The sequence below is a fragment of the Choloepus didactylus genome, chromosome 1 (genome assembly GCF_015220235.1).
Source record: "Choloepus didactylus isolate mChoDid1 chromosome 1, mChoDid1.pri, whole genome shotgun sequence".
Lineage (NCBI taxonomy): Eukaryota > Metazoa > Chordata > Mammalia > Pilosa > Megalonychidae > Choloepus > Choloepus didactylus.
In genome coordinates, this window is record NC_051307.1 from 81688488 (window position 1) to 81710942 (window position 22455).

At 37.4% G+C, this 22455-nt stretch overlaps 1 protein-coding gene across 4 annotated transcripts in view; it reads right to left on the minus strand.

Annotated features, from left to right (window-relative positions):
- Positions 1-22455, minus strand: part of LOC119533935 (limbic system associated membrane protein) — an 878762-nt gene that overhangs the window by 27640 nt on the left and 828667 nt on the right. For 2 of the 4 annotated variants that reach the window (XM_037835912.1, XM_037835895.1), the window contains 3 exons: positions 21401-21521; positions 20773-20921; positions 13570-13605 (listed from right to left, as the gene is read on the minus strand). In XM_037835912.1, the coding sequence (XP_037691840.1) occupies positions 13570-13605; positions 20773-20921; positions 21401-21521 (306 nt within the window). The remainder of the gene's footprint in view (positions 1-13569; positions 13606-20772; positions 20922-21400; positions 21522-22455) is intronic. The other 2 variants (XM_037835904.1, XM_037835919.1) reach the window with 1 other exon arrangement.

The window sequence follows — 22455 nt, forward strand, 5'->3', positions numbered from 1 at the left end:
TCCAGTGGGAATGTCTTTCAAAAATAAGGGAAAGTTTAAGACATTCCCAGAAAAATAGAATCTGAGGAAGTTTGTCACTATTAGACATGCCCTATAATCAGTGCTAACGGGGCTTCTTCACACTAAAAGGAAATCACACTAAACAGTGGATAAGTGGCTTAAAGAAAAAAGACATCCACTGAAGGCAACCATATTGGTTATTATAAATTATTGTATATTTTGGTATGTAACACCACTTATTATTTACAGATTCTAAAATGCAAATGCATAAAAAGTAATGATAAATCTACAGTTTGGGACATATAATATACAAAGATTTAATTTTTAACAAGTACAACAAAAAGGTGGGGGATGGAGACTAGAGGAAGAGTGCTTGTGTTTGCTATTGAAGTTAAGTTAGTATCCAAATCAAACATGATTGTTAGTGATTTATGGTGTTAAATATAAGTCACATGGCAATCACCAAGAAAATATATGAAAAATGCATACAAAAGGAAGTGAGAAGGAACTTAAAATTGTGTATTACAAAAAATTAAATAATTATGAAAGTAGGTGTTAACAGAAGAATTAAGTGACAAAAAGATATAAGAATGATAAAGACCAAATAGCAAAATGGCAGAAGAAATTCCTGCTTTTTCAGTAGTTACTTTAAATGAAAATGGATTAAACTCTCCAGTCAAAAGGCAGAGATTGGCAGAATGGGTAAAATAAGCATGACCCAACTATATGCTGTCTATGAGAGACTGACTCACCTTAAATGCAGATACAAGTAAATTGAAAGTGAAAGGATGGAAAAAACATACATGCAAACTGTAACTAAAAGAGAGCTGGGTTAGCTATGCTAATATCAGATAAAATATACTTTAAGTCAAAAACTGTCATGTGAGACAAAGAAGCCCAATATTTACTAATAAAGGGGTCAGTTCAACAAAAACACATAACAATTAAACATATGTATGCAACTTAATGGTAGAGCCCCAAAATACATGAAGCAAATACTGACAGACTTGGAGGAAGGAATAGACAGTTCTACATTCACAGTAGGTGATTTCTATACCCCACTTTCAATAATGTATAGAACACTTAGAGAGGAGACAATAAGGAAACAGAAGAGTTGAAAGATACTCTAAACTGACTAAGGCTAACATACATATATAGAACACTTCAACCAACAGCAGCAGAATACAAATTCTTCTTTAGTGCACATGGGTCATTCTCCAGGATAGACCATATGTTAGGTAACAAAACAATGCTCAATGCATTAAAAAATATGAAACCATACAATATATCTTCCTTGACACACAATGAAAGCTAGAAATCAATAACAGAGGGAGAAATTGGAAATTCAAAAATATGTGGAAATTAAAAACATTCTTAAACAAACAATGCATCAAAGAAGAAATAACAAGGGGAATTAGAACATATCTTGAGGTTAATGAAAACAAAAACATAACATAGCAAAACTTATGGGATGCAGCAAAGGGAGGGCTGAGTATGGGAAATTTATAGCTCTAAATGTTTTCATTGAAAAAGAAGAAAGATCTCAAATCAGAGGCCTAAAAACTGGAGGATCTAGAAAAAGAAGCATAAATTAAACCCAAAGTAAACAGCATAAAGGAAATAACAAAGATTCTGTCAGGGATCAATAAAATAGGAAATAAAAAACAACAGAATCAACAAAATAAGAAAGTTGATTCTTTGAAAAGATCAAAGAAAAAAAAAAGAGAGGAAGCAAACAACTAAAATCAGAAATAAAAGGGGACCTTACTACTGACCCCACAGAAATACAAAGGATTAGGAGAGATTACTATGAAAAACTGTACATCAACAAATTAGATAATTTAGATGAAATGGACAAATTTCTAGAAACATAAAAACTATCTGTACTGACTTGAGAAGAAATGGGACATCTCAACAGATCAGTAACAAACAAAGATGCTGAACTGGTACTCAAAAGCCTCCCCACCAAAAAAAGCCCAGGACCATGTGGCTTCACTGGACAATTCTACCAAACATTCCAAGAAGAATTAATAACAATTCTGCTCAAACTCTTCCAAAACATTGAAGAGGAGAGTACATTTCCTAACTCATTGTATAAGGCCAACACCATCCTCATGCTAAAGCAGGATAAAGATACCAAAAGGAAAGAAAATTACATACCTTACAGATATAGTTGCAAAAATCCTCAACAAATTACTAGCAAACTATATCCAACAGCACAGTAGAAAAGAAAATCAAGTAGGATTTATCTCAGTTATGCAAGGATGGTTCAAAATAAGAAAATCAACTAATGTAATATACAACATTAATAGAATGATGGCAAAAGAAAACTATATGATCATCTGAATTACAGAAAAAAACATTTGACAAAATCCAGCACCCTTTCTTGATAAAAACACTCAGAAAACTAGGACTAGAAAAAACTTCCTAAACATGATAAAGGACGTATATGAAAAACACACAGCAAATATCATACTCAATGGTGAAAGACTGAAAACTTTCCTTAAAAATCAGAAGAGGACAAGCATGCTGAGTCTCTGAGTAAGATGGTGGACTATGAAGCTTCAAGACTCAGTTCTCCAGACCAGCTAGTAAACAGCCAAGAACCATATGAAACAACTGTTCAGGTGCTCTGGAGACCAGAACACTGTACACCATCCAGGGAAGACAGAAAGGAAGCGACGGATAACCTGCAGTGAAGAGCCGTGAGTAAAACTCTCCGTGTTGAGGAAGCTGATGCCCATCCCCTGCCCTCAAGGAAGGTCATATGGGACCCAGTCCCTGACTGGAAATAAAAGTCCTCTTCCCCAAGAATACAGGTGTGAGAGGGGCACAGCCAAGCACTGATCATGGCTTTTGAGTAGCTAATAGGGAAGGCTGCATCCTGGCTTTGAGGGCAGTTATAGTTTCAACCATCCCGGGACAAAAAGCAGCCTGCAGCCTCTGTTTCAACTCCATCCCTGACAAGGGTGGAAGGGGGCAGGAATTTAGTGACAGAACCTTCTCAAGGCCACAGGGAACAGTTTGCTGAAAGGTGGCTCTTCCCCAAGAATGGTGGTGGGGGTATGACCTGGCACTGAATGCAGCTTTTAATTAGTGAATTCAGATTACTGGGTCCTGGCTTTGAGCTAGGGTTGCAACCTACCCCAGACAAAAGCAGCCAGCAGCCTCTGTTTCAACCTCACCCCTGACAGGGGTGGAACTGGGTGAGACCCAAAGGCATAGTACCACATTAGGACTGTGGGGAACAGTTGGCAGCAGTGTTCCATCTGCTGAAGAAAGCATAGAATGGGGAGCCATCAAAGAGGCTTAGCGTCCTTCTGGGTCTCCTTCCTAGGGTACTTTAGAACGAATATATGCCCCTACATCAGACCAGGGTCCCGCTTTGCCTGGGAAATACTGACTTGGGAACATTCTTTCCAGGGTAGCCCTCCTCTCTGAATTTTCCTTCCAGGCAAAAGAAGGTAGAGACAGTGAAAGGAATGTTAAAAAATTATAAATACAGATAAAAAACAAATGGAGGAGATTGATATTCCTAGAGAAGAAATGGGGAAAGAAAGCTTTCTCCTGAGGGTGAAACGATAGCACAAATTGTGCAAGCTCAAAAATTGTACCATATATCCAGGGCAAGAATCAGATAAATAAGAAGTGAAAAAACCTGATCAGTTAAACATGAGCTATTCTAAAGGTCTATAATAATTTGAACCAAGTGTCAAAGGAGTGCCTTAGCACAAAGTCAATCAACAAGAAAACCTGAGGCAAGAGAGAAAAACTGACATTCAGAGTAAACTCATCAGGGTAATCACATGCCTAGACATCAGCAATAAATTACAAGCTATACTAAGAAACAGGAAAATATGGTTCAGTCAAAGGAACAAATTAAAATTTCAGAGAAGGCACTGAATTTGGAACAATTAATCAAAGGCATTCAAACAAATCTTCTAAATCAGTACAAGTAGATGAAATAAATATGGCTAAAGACATAAAGGATATTAAGAAGACACTGTGAGCACAAAGAAGAATTATAAAATATGAAAAGAAATATAACAGAAATGAATCAAATGAAAGAAACCACAGAATAGATTAAAAATACACCAGAGGCATCCAACAGCAGATTTGAACAGACCAAAGAATCAGCAAGCTAGAAGACAGAACAGTTGAAATCTTACAGACAAGAACAGATAGAGAAAAGAATGGGGAAAATGGATTAAGTTATCAGGGATTCGTATAACAGTGCACAAACATATTCATAATGGGTATCCCAGAAGGAGAATAGAAGAGAAAAGGTGCAGAAAGAATATTTGAGGAAATAATGGCTGAAAATTCCCCAACTCTTATTAAGGATATAAATATAAATGTTCAAGTAGTGCAACATACTCCAAGCAGAATAAATCCTAATAGACCTACCAAAAGACACATAAATCATTATGTCAAATGTCAAAGGCAAGGAGAGAACCAAGAGATCTGACATACAAGAAATATGAAAGGGAGTTCTGCAGGATGAAAAAAAGAGACAGGAGGGAGAGGTTTGGAGGAGAGTGTAGAAATGAAGATTATCAGTAAAGATAACTAAAAGGGTAAAAAGACAGACAAAAATAAGATATGACACCTGAAAACCAAAGGATAAAATGGTTGCCTATATGATAACATCATTGAATGTTAACATCATTGAATGGATTAAACATCATTGAATGATAACATCATTGAATGGATTAAACACCCCAATCTAAAGACACAGATTGACAGAATGGATGAAAAAGTATGATCCATCTTTATGCTGTCTACAAGAGACTCATCTTAAACTCAAGGACACAAATAGGTTGAAAGTGAAAGGTTGGAAAAAGATATTCCATGCAAACAATAACCAAAAAAAGAGCTGGGGTAGCTATAACATTGAACAAAATATACTTTAAATGTAAAACTGTTATAAGAGACAAAGAAGGACACCACATATTAATAAAAGGGGCAATCCACCAAGAAGAAATAACAAATATTTATGCACCTAACCAGGGTGCCCCAAAATACATGAGGCAAACACAGGCAAAACTGAAGGGAGAAATAGATGTCTCTATAATAATAGTTGGAGATTTCAATACACCACTTTCATCAGTGGATTGAACTTCTAGACAGAGGTCAAGAGGGAAACAGAGAACTTGAATAATATGGTAAATGAACTCGATCTAACATAGACAGACCATGGCATTCAAAACAGTAGGATATACATTCTTCTCAAGTGTCCATGAATCATTCTCCAGGATAGACCACATGTTGGCTCAAAAAACACATCTCAATAAATTTTAAAACATTGAAATTATACAAAGCACTCTCTCTGAAAACAATGGAATCAATAACAGGTGGATAACAGGAAAATTCACACATATGGAGGTTAACACACTCAATAAGTGGGTCAAAGAAGAAATTGCAAGGGAAATCAGTCAATATCTTGAAATGAATGAAAATGAGAGCACAATAAATCAAAACATTTGGGATGCAGTGATGGCAGTGCTGAGAGGGAAACTTGTAACCCTAAATGTCCACATTAAAAAAGAAAAAGCTAAAATCAAAGAGGAACCTGGAGGAACTAGAAAAAGAACAGCAATCAGAATGAAAGAAATAACAAAGATTAAGGCAGAAATAAATGAAATTGAGCATAAAAAAATCATTAGAGAGAATCAACAAAACCAAAAGTTGATTCTTTGAGATCGATAAAATTGACAAACCCTTAGCTAGACTAACAAAGAAAAAAGAGAGAAGATGAAAATAAATAAAATCAGAAATCAGAGGGTGTCATTATTACTGATCCCACAGAAATAGAAAGAATCATAAGAGGACACTAAAAAAATGTATGCCAACAAATTAGACAACTTAGATGAAATGGACAAATTCCTAGAGACACATGAGAAACTACACTGACTCTAGAAGAAATAGAAGACCTAATCAGACCAATTACGTGTAAAGAGATTGAATCAGTTACCAAAAACCTCCAAACAAAGAAAAGCCCAGGACCAGATGGCTTCACAGGTGAATTCTACCATTCTTTCCAAGAAGAATTAATGCCATTCCTGCTCAAATTCTTCCAAAAAAAATTGAAGAGAAGGGAACACTACCTAACTGATTGCATGAAGCCAACATCACCCTAATACCAAAGCCAGGTAAAAATACTACAGTAAAATAAAATGACATACCATTTTCTCTAATGAATATAGATGCAAAAATCCTTTACAAAACGCTTGCAAATTGAATTCAACAGTGTATTAAAAGAATTACACACCCTGATCAAATGGGTTTTATCCTAGGTATGCAAAGATAGTTCAACAACAAGAAAATAAATTAATGTAATATGCCACATTAACAAATTGAAGGGGGAAAACCACATGATCATCTATTTTGATGCAGAAAAGATATTTGACAAAATCCAGGATCCTTCTGGATTGAAAAAAAATTCAAAATATAGGAATAGAAGGAAACTTCCTCAATGTTTATAAAGGGCTAATATGACACATTCACAGGTAACATCACACACAATGGAGAGAGATTGAAAGCTTAACCTGTAAGATCTCAAACAGGGCAAGGATGCCCACTGTCACAACTGTTATTCAACATTGAGCTAGATGTTCTAGCTAGAGCAGTTAGGGAAGAAAAAGAAATAAAAGGCATCTGAATTGGAAAGGAAGAATTAAAACTTTCACTATTTGCAGATGACATGATCCCATATATAGAAAGTCCTGAAAAATTGACAACAAAGCTACTAGAGATAATAAACGAGTTCATCAAAGTGGTGGGATACAAGATCAACACACAAAAATCATAGTGTTTCTCTACACTAGCAATGAATAATGTGAAGAGTAAATCAAGAAAAAATCCATTTATATAGCAACAAAAAGAATAAAATGTGTAGGAATAAATTTAACCAAGGATGCAAAAGACTTGTACATGGAAACCTGTAAAACAATGCTAATAGAAATCAAAGAATATCTAAAGAAATGGAGGGATATTCTGTGTTCATAGATTGAAAGATTAAATATGGTTAAGATATCAGTTTTATACAAAGAGATTTATGGATTCAATGCAATCCCAGTAAAAATTCCAACAGCTTTATTTGCAGAATTTATAAGGACAGGTAAGGTGTTCCAAATAGCCAAAACCATCTTGGAAAAGAAGAATGAACTGGGAGGTGTGCTGATTTGAATCTGTTATGTACCCCATGAAAGTCTATGTTCTTTTAATCCACTCTTCTGGGGCAGTCCTATTGTGGGTGGGATCTTTTGATTAAGTTGTTTCCATGGAGATGTGACCCCACCCATTCAAGGTTGATCTTCATTATTTTACTGGAGTCCTTAAGAGAGCTCAGGAAGAGAGAGAGAGAGCTTAGAGATGCTTGGACAGAAATGCCCTGGGACAAACAAGCAGAGAAGCTAAGAGAGAAGCTGAAGGACACATTTTGCAGAGAAGCTATGATAGGTAATCCAGAGTTTTACCCCAGGAAAAGCAAGCAAGGACCCACAGGAGCTGAGACAGAAGCCCAGAGACATTTTGGAGAAAGCCACTGAAATCAGAAGCTAAACCTGGGAAAGAAGGTTCAGCAGAGCCAGCATGTGACAGAGGAACCCCAGATGCCATCAGCTTTTCCTCATAGAAGGTATCTACCTCTTGATGCCTTAATCTGGACATTTTCATGGCCTTAGAACTGTAAATTTGTGAACTAATAACCCCTATTTTAAAACCAATCCATTTCTGGTATATTGCATTTTGGCAGCTTAGCAAACTGAGACAGGAGGACTCATACTTCCTGACTTTAAAATGCATTATCAAGCTACAGTAATAAAAACGGCATGGTACTGGAACAAGGACAAATGCATAGATTGGTGGAATCTCATTGAGAGTTCTGAAATAAACCTTCATATAGCAAATTAATTTTTGAAGAGTTTCAAGTCCACTCATTGGGGAAAGGATAGTCTCTTCAACTAATGTTTCTAGGAAAACTGGATATCCATATCCAAAAGAATGAAAGAAGACTCTTATCTCATGCATATACAAAAATTAACTCAAAAAGGATCAGAGACCTAAATATAAGAACCAACCTATAAAACTCCTAGAAGAGAGGAAAGCATCTTCAGGACCTTGTTTTAGGCAATGGTTTCTTAGACTTTACATCAAAAGCACAAGCAATGAAATGAAAATAGATAAATGGGACCTCCTCAAAATTAAATACTTTTGTGCTTCAAAGGACTTTGTCAAGAAAGTGAGAAGGCAGCCTACTCAACAGGAGAAAATAAATTGGAGGCCAAATATCTGATAAGGGTTTTAATATCCAGAATATATCAAGAATTCCTAGAAGTCAACAACAAAAAGAAATCCAATTAAAAATAGGCAAATTCTTTGAATAGACATTTCTCAAAAGAAGATGTACAATTGGCCAAAAAGCACATGAAAAAATGTTCAACATCCTTAGCCATTACGGAAACGCAAATCAAAAGCACAATGAGATACCATTTCACATCTGGTAGAATGACTACTATTAAAACAATGGAAAATAACAAGTGTTGGAGAGTATATGGAAAAATAGGAACAGCTGTTCATTGTTGATGTGAATGTAAAATGGCGCAGTTTCTGTAGAAAACGGTTTGGCCATTCCTTAGAAAGTTAAGTGTAAAATTATCACATGGCCCAGCAATTCCACTTCTTGGTATACAGCCAAAAGAACTGAAAGCGGGGACTCAAGCAGATGATCTGCACACCAATGTTCATAGCAGCATTATTCACACTTGCCAAGAAACAGAAGCAACCCAACTGTCCATTAACAGATGAGTGGATAAATAAAATGAGATATATACATATTATAGAATTATTCAGCCAGAAAAAGAATGAAGTCCTGATGTATACAACAACATGGATGAACCTTGAAAACATCATGTTGAGTGAAATAAGCCAGACACAAAAGGATAAGTATATTAACTCACTGATATAAAAAAATTAGAATAAGTAAATTCATAGAGTCAGAAATCAGAATACAGGTTACCAGGGGCTGAGGTGGGGATAGGGAATGGAGAGTTAACACTTAATGAGTACAGAGTTTCTGTTTGGAGTGATAGAAAAGTTTCGTTAATGTATCATGTACAACACTGTGAATGTAATTAACACTACTGCATTATATATTTGAATGTGGTTAAAAGGTAAAATTTTTGGTTGTCTATATGGTACTGGAATACAAATTCTTAAAAATTTGTACTGTATAACACAGTGAACCCTAATGTAAACTACAGAAAAACATGAATAGTATAACTATAAATAATAGTGTTTCATTATTTGTAACCCAAATATCATACTACTTCAAATTGTCAGTAATAGAGAAAACTGTGCTTGTATGTTGGAGGTTCATGGCCACTTTGTATTTTCTGCATGATTTTTCTGTAAATTTACAACTTCTCTAGTAAAAAATAATTTTAAAAAGTGTGGGAGAATTGCGTGTTACTATCTTAGGGTTGTGGGGTTAATTGGCTTAACATATGCAAAAACCCTGAGAACTCCAATTGGTATCCGATAAGCCCATCATGTATGTTAGCTGTTATTATTATTAATATTACCACTATTATTAGATGAGGTCAAACTGCTGTTATAATAAGAAGCTGAAAAGAAACATTTAACCATTGATATAAATGCTGTTATCCTAGAGAAAATAAATGAAACTGTTGGGAATATCCAGTCATCTTCTTGCCGCAGTCTATGTTCAGGATTTTTCTCTCAGTTTCACTCACACCCCAGTGGTGTGTCAGTTTGAGAACCCCTTCCTGGGAGGGCCAGGTGAGAGCAGGTATCTGGTCCTCCTACAATAGATCGAATCTGGGTGATCTGATGTCCTCATAGGGTCAGCTTATAAGGACACATGTCTTACTCTGGGAGGAAACATGCCAGGCTGATTTAGGATTTCTATAAACCTTGTTTGACTCTGGCTTGTTTTAAGATTTTTCTTTTAACTTAAATTTTTTGGGGTTTTGTTTGTTTTCAGAGTGAGCTTGAGACAGCTGTATTAATCATGCAAACCCAGCCATGTGTAATGCATTTTATCAATGGAAAAACAGGGACTGAATGGCAAGCAGCTGTGAAAAAACCCAGTGCAATGCCTGAGTCTGGGAGATAATCTCAACATTTCCCAAACCCATTCACCTCACGGGGTTAGTGAATGGAAAGGCTGTTCACTTGGGATGCATAATCAGACGGGACGCAAACACATGCAACACATTCCAGGTGTTTCTTTTGAAAAGTGGAGGTGAGCGGAGAAGGATGGGCTGATAGAGCCCAGAGTACTCCAAGTTCAAGGGAATTCTCTACTCGAAGGTTAGTAAAACAAGACATGGTGGTTTCTTCTTGTCCTTTCCCCTCTTTCACTTATTTTAACTTTCTGAGGCTGGTTTCATCACCTCATTTCAACCGCCAGTCCTTCTAAATATGAGGGTGTCTCTAAGCACACTTTCTTCATAAAGAATGGCTATGCACCAGTAAGCTTATGGGGAGGAAGCAAGCAGCAATGTTATCATTCCCGTGTTTAGAGGCCTCAGGAAATGATCTGAGCCTAACAAAGTGAAAAGAGTTCCCTCAGACATTTAGAGCCCACTCTTTCCTCATTTTACAATTCAGTGGGTTTTCTTCAGCATGTAGTCAGGGGTAGTTATGCAAATATATGCAATTCAGGACTCATTTCAGAATAAATAACTCTAAATTAAAATTAATGGGGAAAAACACCTTTCAGAAACAGATCAAGGATGGAACATTTTATTTTATCTATTTATAGATATATATCTTTTAAATTAAGGAGCAGGAAGCACACTTTTTTTCTTCTTTTTTTCTTTTTTGGCAGAAGAGGAAAAGACACTTGAAAATGAAAATTTATGATTGGCCACAGTCAATACAAATTATCCTTTGGTGCAATTCCAAACAGTGGTATTATTATTATCACTGCAGAAAATCAAGCAATATGATGAAGGAAACCCAAGGGAAATATATTTGATTTATTGAGACTTGTTTTCTTTAATCACAGTTTGGAGGGGTTTAGGACTGAATTCCTGCTATGACTCTGCTGTTTATCATCTATCAGCTCGATGAGCCACGGAGAGTGGGGACAGGAGGGGACACCCTGCAAGGAGAGGTATGGACAATGAAGCAGCTGAAATTAAACATGTATTTCCCATAGGTTGGAAAATAGGTCGGAAAGTTCTCTCTTTTTTTAGTGATGGGAGGACAGGAAAGGATTTTTGTGACTTTCTCCGACTTTCAAAACACCTTAAGGAAACTAATCAGATCAAAATTCTACAGGCCATTTGTATCAGCCAACTGCTTAGGACACATTAATTATTTTAGGGTTCAAATTTAGGTTTCCACACAGAAGATGGCAATATATGATAATTACTTATTGTATATAGTTGTGTCTTGTGCTACAGTTATGACCACAATGAGGCATACTTTTCATAGATACTTGAGTATTTCATTGGCACTATAAAAAGGGTTAAGTATCCTACTATTAGTATATCTTTCCATGGGAAACTGCATTTCATGGTTGCCGTCTTGACTGGAAAGAGGAGAAAAAAGGGATTTGGTCTCTAGGAAGTTAAAAGTCCTTGTAAAGAACAGAGAAATTAAAGAGGAGACTGTCTTCCTATACCAACCTCTTCGTACCAACTACCCCCAGTCATAATTAACAGCTTTTCAATTTCCACCAGCAGAAGCCCAAAGTATTAGTAGTAAGATAAATTATATTCTCTAAAAACTATTGGATCTAAGAAAGCTAACTACAGTCTACTTACAACATAAAATCAAACTAGGGTCATTCTCCAATCAACAATTCAATTTGTGGGAAAATATAAAGTTCAACCAAATCCCACGTGCTCCATCCCACATGCTCCATCCCATGTGCTCCATCCTATGTGCTCCATCCCTAGTCCAGACTGTTTTTCAATATCCGAATGCTGCCCTTTGTGAACAGTGTCTGGTTTCACTTTGTTCAGTGTTAACATATTTCATAATGCATGACCAGATAAAATATTTGGGTTTGTGGCTGCAGAACTGCTCCCACAAAGGATACCTAGCATCATTGTGACACTCTACAATGGATGGAGCATGGCCTCTTTGAGAATACTATCCATTAGGACAAATGTGTGTGTGTGTGCACGTTTGTCACATCAAGATATCTGCAAGATGGAAACATGACAAAACGGTGTCAATCTCTGCAGCATCTCTCGAAGATAAATGTCTTAAAATAAGTGTGTCATGTCAGGAATTCAAAATGGGATATTTTCCGTAAATATGAAGCTTTGTGTCAAGTCTAGAAAACAGCCACATTTTAATGGTCCTTATTTTTAGTGGCTGGGGTAAGAAACAGATCTTATTAATATTTTAAAGAGGTTTTTATTCAATAGATTTCTAAGCTTTTATACTAAAAATAGTTTGGCCTCTTCGTAAAATTGAAAAATAACTCTTTTATTAAGCTGCCTAGTTGATCCTTAAAAACTTTGAAAGCCTCATTTCAAACAAATTAAAATAAGTTTGCATATATATGAATAGATACATATGCAAAGTGTTGCATTACTGACACTTGGAATATCTACATCCAATTTTGGCCTAATTTCTAGTTTGGACAAGTGTTATTGATACATGATTTGTCTTTAAACTTCTAAAACAGCAGCTTTCTACCTTTAATTCTGAGCACATTTCCTTTACAGTGTATAAGATAATATTTTTTAATTGGATTTATTTTTCTACACTAGGCCCCACATAGCCTAGTTTCCATTTTTTTCTCAGGTCTTTGAGTGTTATTTGCAAATCACTTTTCTGAAATTAATTTCAATGGCAGGTTGCTTTCATTTCAGAATTTTTTGTATTGTTTTAATTTTATTTGCCAATTTGCCTTTAAGTAGCCTTAAGCTAGAAATCTGTGGCTGTAACTTGCATCCAAATGTGATGTAGGAGGCAAAATTTAATTTGAGTGTGTAGACAGTTTTATGGAAGGAATACAGGATGTCTACCTTGGTTTTTTATTTGTTTTCTCTAAAACAGTTATGTTTAAAAGAGGAAGTCCCTGAATTAGCCAAGATTTTAAGAAAAAAACATTACCCTTTTTGTAATCTTGTTGAATTTCACCTTTGGCTGTATATAAAGTCATTTTTACAGGTAATACCAAAGACTTCAGATTCAGATTGTAGGAGACTCCTAATATGAGGACAGTCAGTCAGAATATCCGTATTTTCAGGGGCTAAAGAATGAAACTGGTTGTGTTCCAAGAATGTGAATTCATAGTTATCTGCAAAAAATACTGATTGAGGAAAAAATTGATTTCTGAGTTTAGCATTATCTTCCCAGCTACGGACCAGCTAGATGTTAGTTCAAGTGACAGACCCATTACGTCTGTTAACTTATTTGGTGGCAACTGGTTGACTTTCTTTTGAAGGTTTGAGGAAAGAAATGATCTCTATTGTACATGAATTTTGTGAATGTGTTTTCCCCTTTGGGTATTTTGCCCGTTACAGATGATGGAGAATGACCCAGCAGCACAGCTACAACGATAAAAATCATACTGACCTTGAATGGGGTGGGGAATTGTGGGTAAAACACGCTCTAAAGGGGAAAAAATAGTAAGCATCATGGAGAGTTTATATATTTTTATATAAATGTTTGTATATATATATATGTCTCATGTTTAGCTACTCAAACAATTATAAAACCAATGAATTTCTATGCTATAGTACTGTATCTCCCATTATGCATTCTTCTGTCTTTTCAACTGACACCAAAGTATCAAAGATAACTATTAGTGAAGTTAAAATTCAGATACTTTAAAAAAAATTTAGCTAAAGTAGTTGACAACATTAGATTGTAGTAATACTACGAACAGGATTCTACCTTCCACTGGAAAAAACCCACCAAGATTACTGATCTTTTGGAGAGTTGGGTTTAAGGGTTTAAATTAGTAGTGATCAAATTCAGGTCATGCATCCTGGTTCTGGATCTGGTCTCTCTAGCCCATGACAGATGGACCTATGGACATCTTTGTTCTCCCTAAGCCTTAGGGCTCATATCAGCTTTAGCCAAGCATCCAGAAAATTTATTTCAAGAAATATTAATTCAAATTTTCCCTCAGATTTTCACTTCCATATTACTGATATCAGGGCCAGTGTAATACCAAGGTAAATGTCTTGACATGATACAGTTTTATTTTTAGTCTTTTCCTCAATCTCACCCTCTTGTTATAACACAATTTCACCCAAAATTTGATCAACCAGTCAAACTTGCTTGATGATAAATCCCATTGAGTAATAAAAGGTGCTTTACTTTTGAATGCTGGAGTCATGGTTTATGAGTCCCTTACCACCACCCCCCCCCCCCACTACCTAAACTACTGACCAAAAATTGAATATGCTCGGTTCAAGCTTTAAGGTAATTTTATTTAGTCCATCAAATACCTAGGTTTAACTCTAAATCCTCCACCAAGGATGATTCAGAAATGTAGAAAGATACATCAGGTAGAATACCTTACTTGCTACCCCCAAATCGTATAGTGTAACATAATTAGCACATACTTTTCTACATTTCTACATACCAAACAGCTTGTTGAAATAAAGACCAACTAGAAATGAAAGTCAGCAAGAATCAAAACCACAAAAAGAAATGCATAAGTGCATGTTCAAATTTGGTCTGCCCCTCATCTTGTACCATGAGCTTAGAGCCAATTTTACCTGTACTCTGGATACTCAATAAACTGGACACAGAATACCCAGTCTTCTCTGCAGAGTGGGCTTTACTCTAGCTTGGCTAAAAGTTGTAGTTTAAATGTAAAGTTTCCTAAGCACATTAAGATGAAGCAAGTCAATTATAGCCCAGTGAACAATTGCGTCTTAGTTACACAAGTGTCAAATAGAAAAATGGTTTAAACTTCCACTGGTTATTTGGCATTAAGTCTCCAGCTTTGAAAATAAATAAGTAAACTGCTCTCAGCATTTATGTAGCAGTTGGAGATCACTGTCCCATATTATATTCCATCTACTGTATTTTATTTCTATTATTACTATTATTATTCAGGCTGTTTAAATGACTCAGCTTAATATTTTTTCATCACACTGTTCACAGCTGGGCAAATACACTCTGCCCTCATTTATACAAGACCATTTATATTGCTAAACCATCACAGCCACCCTCCCTTCATCACCTTTTCAGCTGCTTCCCATTTGTTATTACCGTCTTAACTCCATCCTATTATCATCTTAGCCCTCTCATGCCCCATTAGCTATTCTCATTCTGTTAATTCCATTCTACTGGTTTATCATTCCTTAGATGCTTCTCCATCCTAGCATTTTATCCTTATTCTTCTACCCTCATTCTGCTGCTATTTTACAGTTGTATGCCAGGGTTTGTGAGTAAGAGTGTAAAATAAAATAAATACCATTTATATTAGGAAAAAAAAAGTCCTCTGACTTTGAGGATTCAAAAGGAGGTGTGTGTGTGACTTGGTCCTATGTGGTTCTCCTCGGGCTGATAATCTTTGAGGAGGTCAGCAAAGTTCATCAGCTGATTGGTAAGTTTTCAGAAGAGAACTCAAAAGTTGGCCCTAGTGCTTTATGCTGTGGTTTTTAACAAGTCTTTAACTTGGAGCTTTGGGTTGTTTATCTGCTAAGTGGGAAGCAGGGTGTGGAGTGGTATTGGCTGATTCTGCTGGGCTATCATAAGAAACAGATAAATGGGCACTAACCCCTAACAAGAAACCTTTTTGGATTAAAAGTACCTAATGACAAAAACTGAGATTGAGGGTAGGGTGTATACATGGAGGTAATTTTATTAACCCAGATAAAATTTTCTTTTATTTTCCGGTGGGTATTACAGAGGTTCAGCATAGTCGATGCCTATTCTTGAAACTAAAACTAGTTTGTTTTTTTGTTTGTTTGTTGATTGTTGTTGAGGGGCTGCCAGAGTAGCCCCAGGAGCTAAGGGAGCTCTGGTCAGGGAAGGCTGTCTAGATGAGGTTGCATGTCTTGAGTCTAGAGGGACAGAGAGATCAGCCAAGAGGACCCTTGACTGGGCGTACAGGAGAATGAGGGTGAGCTCTGGGCAGGGAGTGGCAGGAACCTGCCTGGCTGCCCTGGGGGTCTTTTTTCAATGGACACACAGCTCTCAGGGGCACCTGTGCTCAGAGCTTGTGTGAAATCAGTCCATTGGTCTCCCCAACCTCTCATTCATCCTCTGGTGTTTCCTGAGGCTTCCTTTCCTGGCCCCATGCCTGTTGTTCAGTGTCCTGAGCTCTCTGAGACCCTGGAACAGTGGTGACTCCCCATTTTGCGAGGATGGATCAGAGGCTCCAGTTCAGAAGCCCCAAGCCCAAGTTCCAGCAGGATTGGAACTTACATCTGAGTGTGATCCCAGAGCTCGTGTGCTTACCCATAATGCCACCTTCTCCATCGCATTCTTTCTTTGGGCCAAGGCTGGGGTCTGGGGGAGACAGACGCTGTTCCAAGGATCTGCTAGGTATTGGTCGTTGGGTTGGGAAGCCTGGGCTGTCAGCCGACGGGCACGCTGTCACGGGGACTCCTATGGGCTGGGCCTCTGGCTGGTTCTTGTATCTTTTTCTATCTATGGAAAGTCCTTATGGGGAGTTTGCAGCTAGTCTTTTGAAATACATGTGGGTAGGGCTCAAATAGCAGCTCAAACTGTTTTATTATGTAGCATCCAAAAGTAGCTGATTAAGAGGCTTTGCCAAAATCTTAACTAGCATCATCAAGTATTCTATGTTTAAACGCTGGGTCCTAAGATAACTTAAAATGATTTCTAAAGAAGAAGGGAGGCCTTCATTATGAGGACTCTCTCCAGTGCTGGGTTGCTTAGGTATTGCTTGAAACTTTAATTGTACGTTTACAGATTGATGATCATTTAAAATTAAAAAGGAAATTAAAAACAACTTCCTACTCAATGATGTGGTTTGGCCCAGTGTAGATTTCTTTGTATTTTTATTCTTTTGAACTCAATAGCCTCAAAATATCTTATTAATCCTTACATGTCTCTTGGTAGAAGGCAACTGATCAGCAGGACTGTTCTTTAACATGTGGGGATATTCCACTCTTAGAGCCTAACAATGACTACTAGGCTGGAACATTAGCTTAGAAAATCAACATGACAAAAAAGTCAACAGTCTAACTAATCTAGAGGACCCCAGGCTGGTGGGGATTGATGGAAATGGAGGTAGGAGGACGCCAAAGCAGTGATTCTGGGTGGGAAGGAATATGACAATAGTAACCCAGGTAAGTGCTTCATTAAATGAAAAAAGAACAATGAAATTAGATGTCTCTTCATTTCCAAACTACAAAAGATACATCTCCCACCATTTCCCCACATACAAAAATCTAAAAAATGTACTGGTCTAGAGTCTGGACTTTGGAAACAGACTACCTGAATTTAAATTTCAGCTCATCCTTACTTAGTTGCATGAGTTAACCACTTTGTATAATGGAGAAATATAAGTACTTAATAGGGTTGTCATGACGATTAAATGCGATCATGTATGTGAAGCATTTAGCACAGTACACAAGGCATGGTACATTGTAAGGACTCAGTTGATAATAAAAAGCATTAACATATGGAATCTGTTTATATATTTCATGTGCTGAGAGTGGAACTTTTCTTGGCATCGCAGGAAGTCCAAGTCTTGATCTAGGCAATGCTGAATCATTGCTCACACATATTGTGGTATTGGATTAATGTGCTCAGAAAAGTTATATAAGGTAACACTTTTCCCAGGGATGAGGGAAGAGATATAAAAGGTATTACATGGTTATGTGGACTGAGGTGTTATGGATCCTTGCCAAAAAGAATGCTAGAATGTCTGGAGAATAAGACAAATGAGAAAGGACTATTTCCATTGGCTTAGGAAAAAATGGCTGTGAATATAATGTAAACTTACCCTCTCAATCAATTATTTTGACCCCTCTGGACATGAACAGTTGAACTGAGAGTGAAGAAGCGTTTGTGTGCATGTGGCAGAAGACAAGATGTATCAGTGACCACAAACTGACATTGTGTGAAAAGTCAGCACCTGTCACGGTGCTGGATGTGGCTGGGAATGTGCTGACCGACCAAGAGCTCTTCAGGGGCTCTGACTCTGGGCTCCAGCCTCATCTGCTCTGGACTGGCCTGGTCAGCTGCCCACACAGCGCTCTCTGTCAGGGCTGGCTGGCTGCAGATGCCCCCCAAGCATCTGTCCCTTTCTGACACAGATCTGTGGAAAATTACAGCCACCCACATTTTCAATGTCTTCTTTCTCCCCATTAGACCCACTTATTGTATTTTAAATCCAAGAAGTGGGCAATCTCCCCACTCATGTACTTTCTTTTCCCCCTTTCCTTTTCCTTTTTTCTTTTTGCTTATGTGAAAATACACTACCACAAAGCTTCAATCTCAAGATTCCAGCTGGGCAGGCTGTAACAAGGGGCCCTCCAAACCTGACTGGGGTGGGGGAGGATTCCACTCCTATTATAGAAGAAGCAAATGCCTGTCCCATAAAATGCTCACACTTATGCCTTGGATCTAAGAAACAACACGGCAGGTTCACTAATTTTCAGCAGTTTTAATATCTCCTTTTTACCTCAAAACCTGACAACTTTTAGCGTTCTATTCTTCAGCGAGTTTGAAACCTCCCAACTTTCCCAGAAGCTGATGCATGTGTTACTGAACAAGCACCTGCGTGGGCTGTTCCGTAGGTTGGTGTGAGCCCCCCCGGAAGTGGGATGCTCTTCAGCCCTGCACCGTGCACTGTGTAAATATATAATTTAGAGTGACTTCTGCCAGGTCATCATATGATTGTGAGATACTTGCCAAATTCTCCGATTCTCAGTTTACAAATGGAAATTCTGTAGGATTCTTGAAATTTCTTAATTTTTCTGGATTGATTCCTTTAAATAGACTTTTATGGATAGGGTGATGGATTTATGGGCTTGAGATGGGCTTGAGATATGGCAAATGGCCATACCCTTTACTCTAAGTATTCTGTCCTTCTGCCCTCCTTCCCCACCCTGTCACTCAGTTTATCACTGTCATTTTATTTACTATTTGAAATAATCATTAACATACTTCTTATTCTGGAAAAGGGAGGATATATATGTTAATGCATTTACAGTCGCGCACTTTCTCTAGCTAATCCAATTGTCCCATTTATTCTTTTCCAGCCCCTATAAACCTTCATGTTAAGTATATGTTCTCCTTAACCAGGTTAATTTACATCTATTGGAATCTCAAGTTAATTGTTGAGGCTGATCTGTTTTATTTTCCCCTACTTCAGAATCCCTAACATCAGAATGAAGCAGGCAACTGCATTTCTTAATAAATACCTTTCTCAAGTGTCTCAGGATATTACTATCTCTAGCTGAAGCAAAGAACACTGATGTTTGGTCTTTGGAGACAAGTAAACAGGAATATGAATTTTAGACTTCATATTGACACAGGATTTGTATAGCCATATCCCATCAAACTGTCACAGACTGAAGTCAAAGAGAGTCATGAATGAGAAAACAAAGGCCAAATTTAGAATAGTTTGTGGTGGTTGTTTCTTATAAGTGGAGTTAAAACTCAAGTAGCTTAAAAATGGTTTTAATGCTGCATTTCAAGGGACCACTCATTTAAATTGCCTTTTTTTTGTAAAAAAAATTTTTTTTTTCTTTAAGCCTCATCCAAACTGAATAAAGTAAGATGGAGCCATCTCTCCCAGTCATAGTATTTCTAGTTTTTTCAGTTGAACCTGTGCAGAAAAAAAACCTTTTAGTGGTTTATTATCCAAAATAACAGTAATAATAATAATAATGTTTTCTGGATTTTTCCCATTGGTACAAATAAACTTTCAGACTCAAGATGTGCTAACTTTTTTGTTTCTTTTGGTTATTCCAAAACATTTGTGCCTATTGCAAATTTTATCATTTTCCTTTGATCCTACCTCTCATACTTCTGTCTCTCAGAGGGCACCTGCTCCTTTGCTCTGGTCACTGGACAGACCAGGTGTGGAAGGCAGATCCAGGGCTTTAACATGTTGCTAAAGAGAAAGACTTCAAGACAGGGTCTCCTACTGACATCAGTTACTTTACAATGACTTATTCCTCTCTAGTCTACTTTCAGAATCTTATCTGGTCTTCAGAAATGTTCCTCTTTCCTACCATTCCAACTCTGTTCTAAAAAAGTAGCAGAAAAATAATGCCTTCTCCTGGCATATGAAAACGTTTCTGCAACCATTTTTCCTCCCCTAGATTTTATGTTTTGATTTAATCATTCACTCTAACCCTCCTTTTGTACTGTTAAAAATACTCTCTCTTTTTCAGCCTTTCCCCTCTTTCAGCACCTTATCCATTCTCACTGAATATTTCTTCCTCAATCACTCTCATCACTGCTATTTTTTAAAATGCCGTAAACTTCTAGGCTCTTATGTCACCTCTGCTCTTAAAGAGACCATTACCAAAGAGATTTGTGTTCTCTGAATATTCTTGCAGTTTAACCAACCATGGAAAACAAAACAAAGAAACTACAACAACAAAAAACCCAAAGCAGTTAACAAATTTAAGCCAATAAACTGAGAAGTTCCTGCATTTGTTAATCTCTTCTTAGATGTACGGATTGAGGATCCTGTGTTTTGTTTCAGTGACTATATTCTTCTTTTGTATATGTTTATCTTTAATAGATAAGGGTCGATTTTCAAGTTTTGCAAGTGAGAATCTAATAAATTTAATTCTATCTAATTGGGCCCTGCTTTGGCATACTTACTGAAAAGGACTAGGCTGGCATTGGTGATCCCCAGCTTGTTGGCAGCCACACAGGTATAGTTACCATAGTGCTCCTCAGTGACGTTGGTCACCGTCAGGGAGGACTGGCCCTCCGTGCTCTTAATCTCAAGGCCATTGGCACTGTTTATCCTAAGAGTTCAAAAACAGAAGAGTAAAAGGAAACACTGATGACATTTTTAACTTAGCAATTCCTTCCCCATCATTACATTTGGAGGGAAAGGAGAGAAAGGAAGCAGTTAGAGTTTGTTGTTCCCTGCTCAATCCCACATTTTAATTGTGCAATCCCATGTTATCAGAATCAACGTCCATTGACAGGGAAGACTCAGAAATGGATGAGTTTCACTGAGCTTGAGTTTCCACTATAAGCAAGAAAGACAAGCAGGTGGAAACTACTCATTGGACCACCTACTTCACTTTTTGCATTTTGCCGGGATGCTTTTGGGGTTTAGCTTAGTAGCTATAGGTTCCAAAGCAGGTGATAATGGGATATGGAACAGGAAGAGTGTAATAGTATAGGTCTGCATAGTTACAACTGTCATAATTAGGACTTCTGGTGCACCTAGCACCACATGGCAGAGCAGTGGGGCAATGGCAGCTTTGGCACATACCTGGTGTCATCTCGGTACCACTCGAAGTCAGGGGCAGGCACTGCTGAGGCCTCACATTTGAGTGAAGCTTGTCGCCCTGTGGTAGCTTCGTTGCTCTTGGATTCTGTGATGGTGGGAGGATCTGTAGGAAGGACAGGCACATGGGTATACATGAGAGTCAGTGAGCACTCCAGAATTTCCATGCAGGAAGAATGAGGAAGGACAATTGGGAAGGGGGCATGAAAGGCATTGTCTTGAAGCTCCATTTACCTGAATTACGTGATCAGCTGAATGGGGCTGGTCACTAGTACACTAAATAAAGTAAGAGATGATTAATGAAACTACAGGCTTGGTTTACTTAAATGGGACTCTTAACAGGTTTTATGGAAATGTAAATTTTTCTCTCCTTCAATACACCATCAATTATTTCAACTGTAGATTATGATATTTGCTTGGTTTTTTCTTTCGTAAGTTAAACTGGGATACTAAAGGGCTTAGGATTTTAAATGAATAACCTGGCTATTTTTCTTTTTCACCATCATCATTGTCACTGTTATTATTATTACAATTTCAGATGACTTTGAGGAGTCTGACAAAAATAATAGGAGGCCAAGGCCATTCCCACCCGAGCTTGGCTTGGCATTGTTGCAAAAATTCAGAAAAATAACCAAACTAGTATTAGGTGATTATTTTACCTTCTTTTATCCTACATTTCCTTTATTTCTATGACCCAGGTAAATTTCACTTGTATGTGTGGTGGTGCAGTTTGAAGTCTATTTGTTGCATAGAATGTATCCATTTTCTACTCTCTCTGGCATTTGTGTACTTGATTTTTAATTCCTAGGACTGGGCCTACAAAACTAAAGCAGGCTTGAAATGAGCTCAGAAACACATCTAACATCCTAATTTGCTCCGTGTCTTTAAAACAATCCCAGAGTGGGTGGAACAAGTGTTTACAGGTCCGTATGACTAAGATAGGCTGGTAGACTCGAGCACCAGCTTGGCTGAGGCTGTGCTTGTGTAGGTTATCGGCCTTCAAAGAGAAAAGGACCCTTCCGTCCAAAGGCCAATGGCTA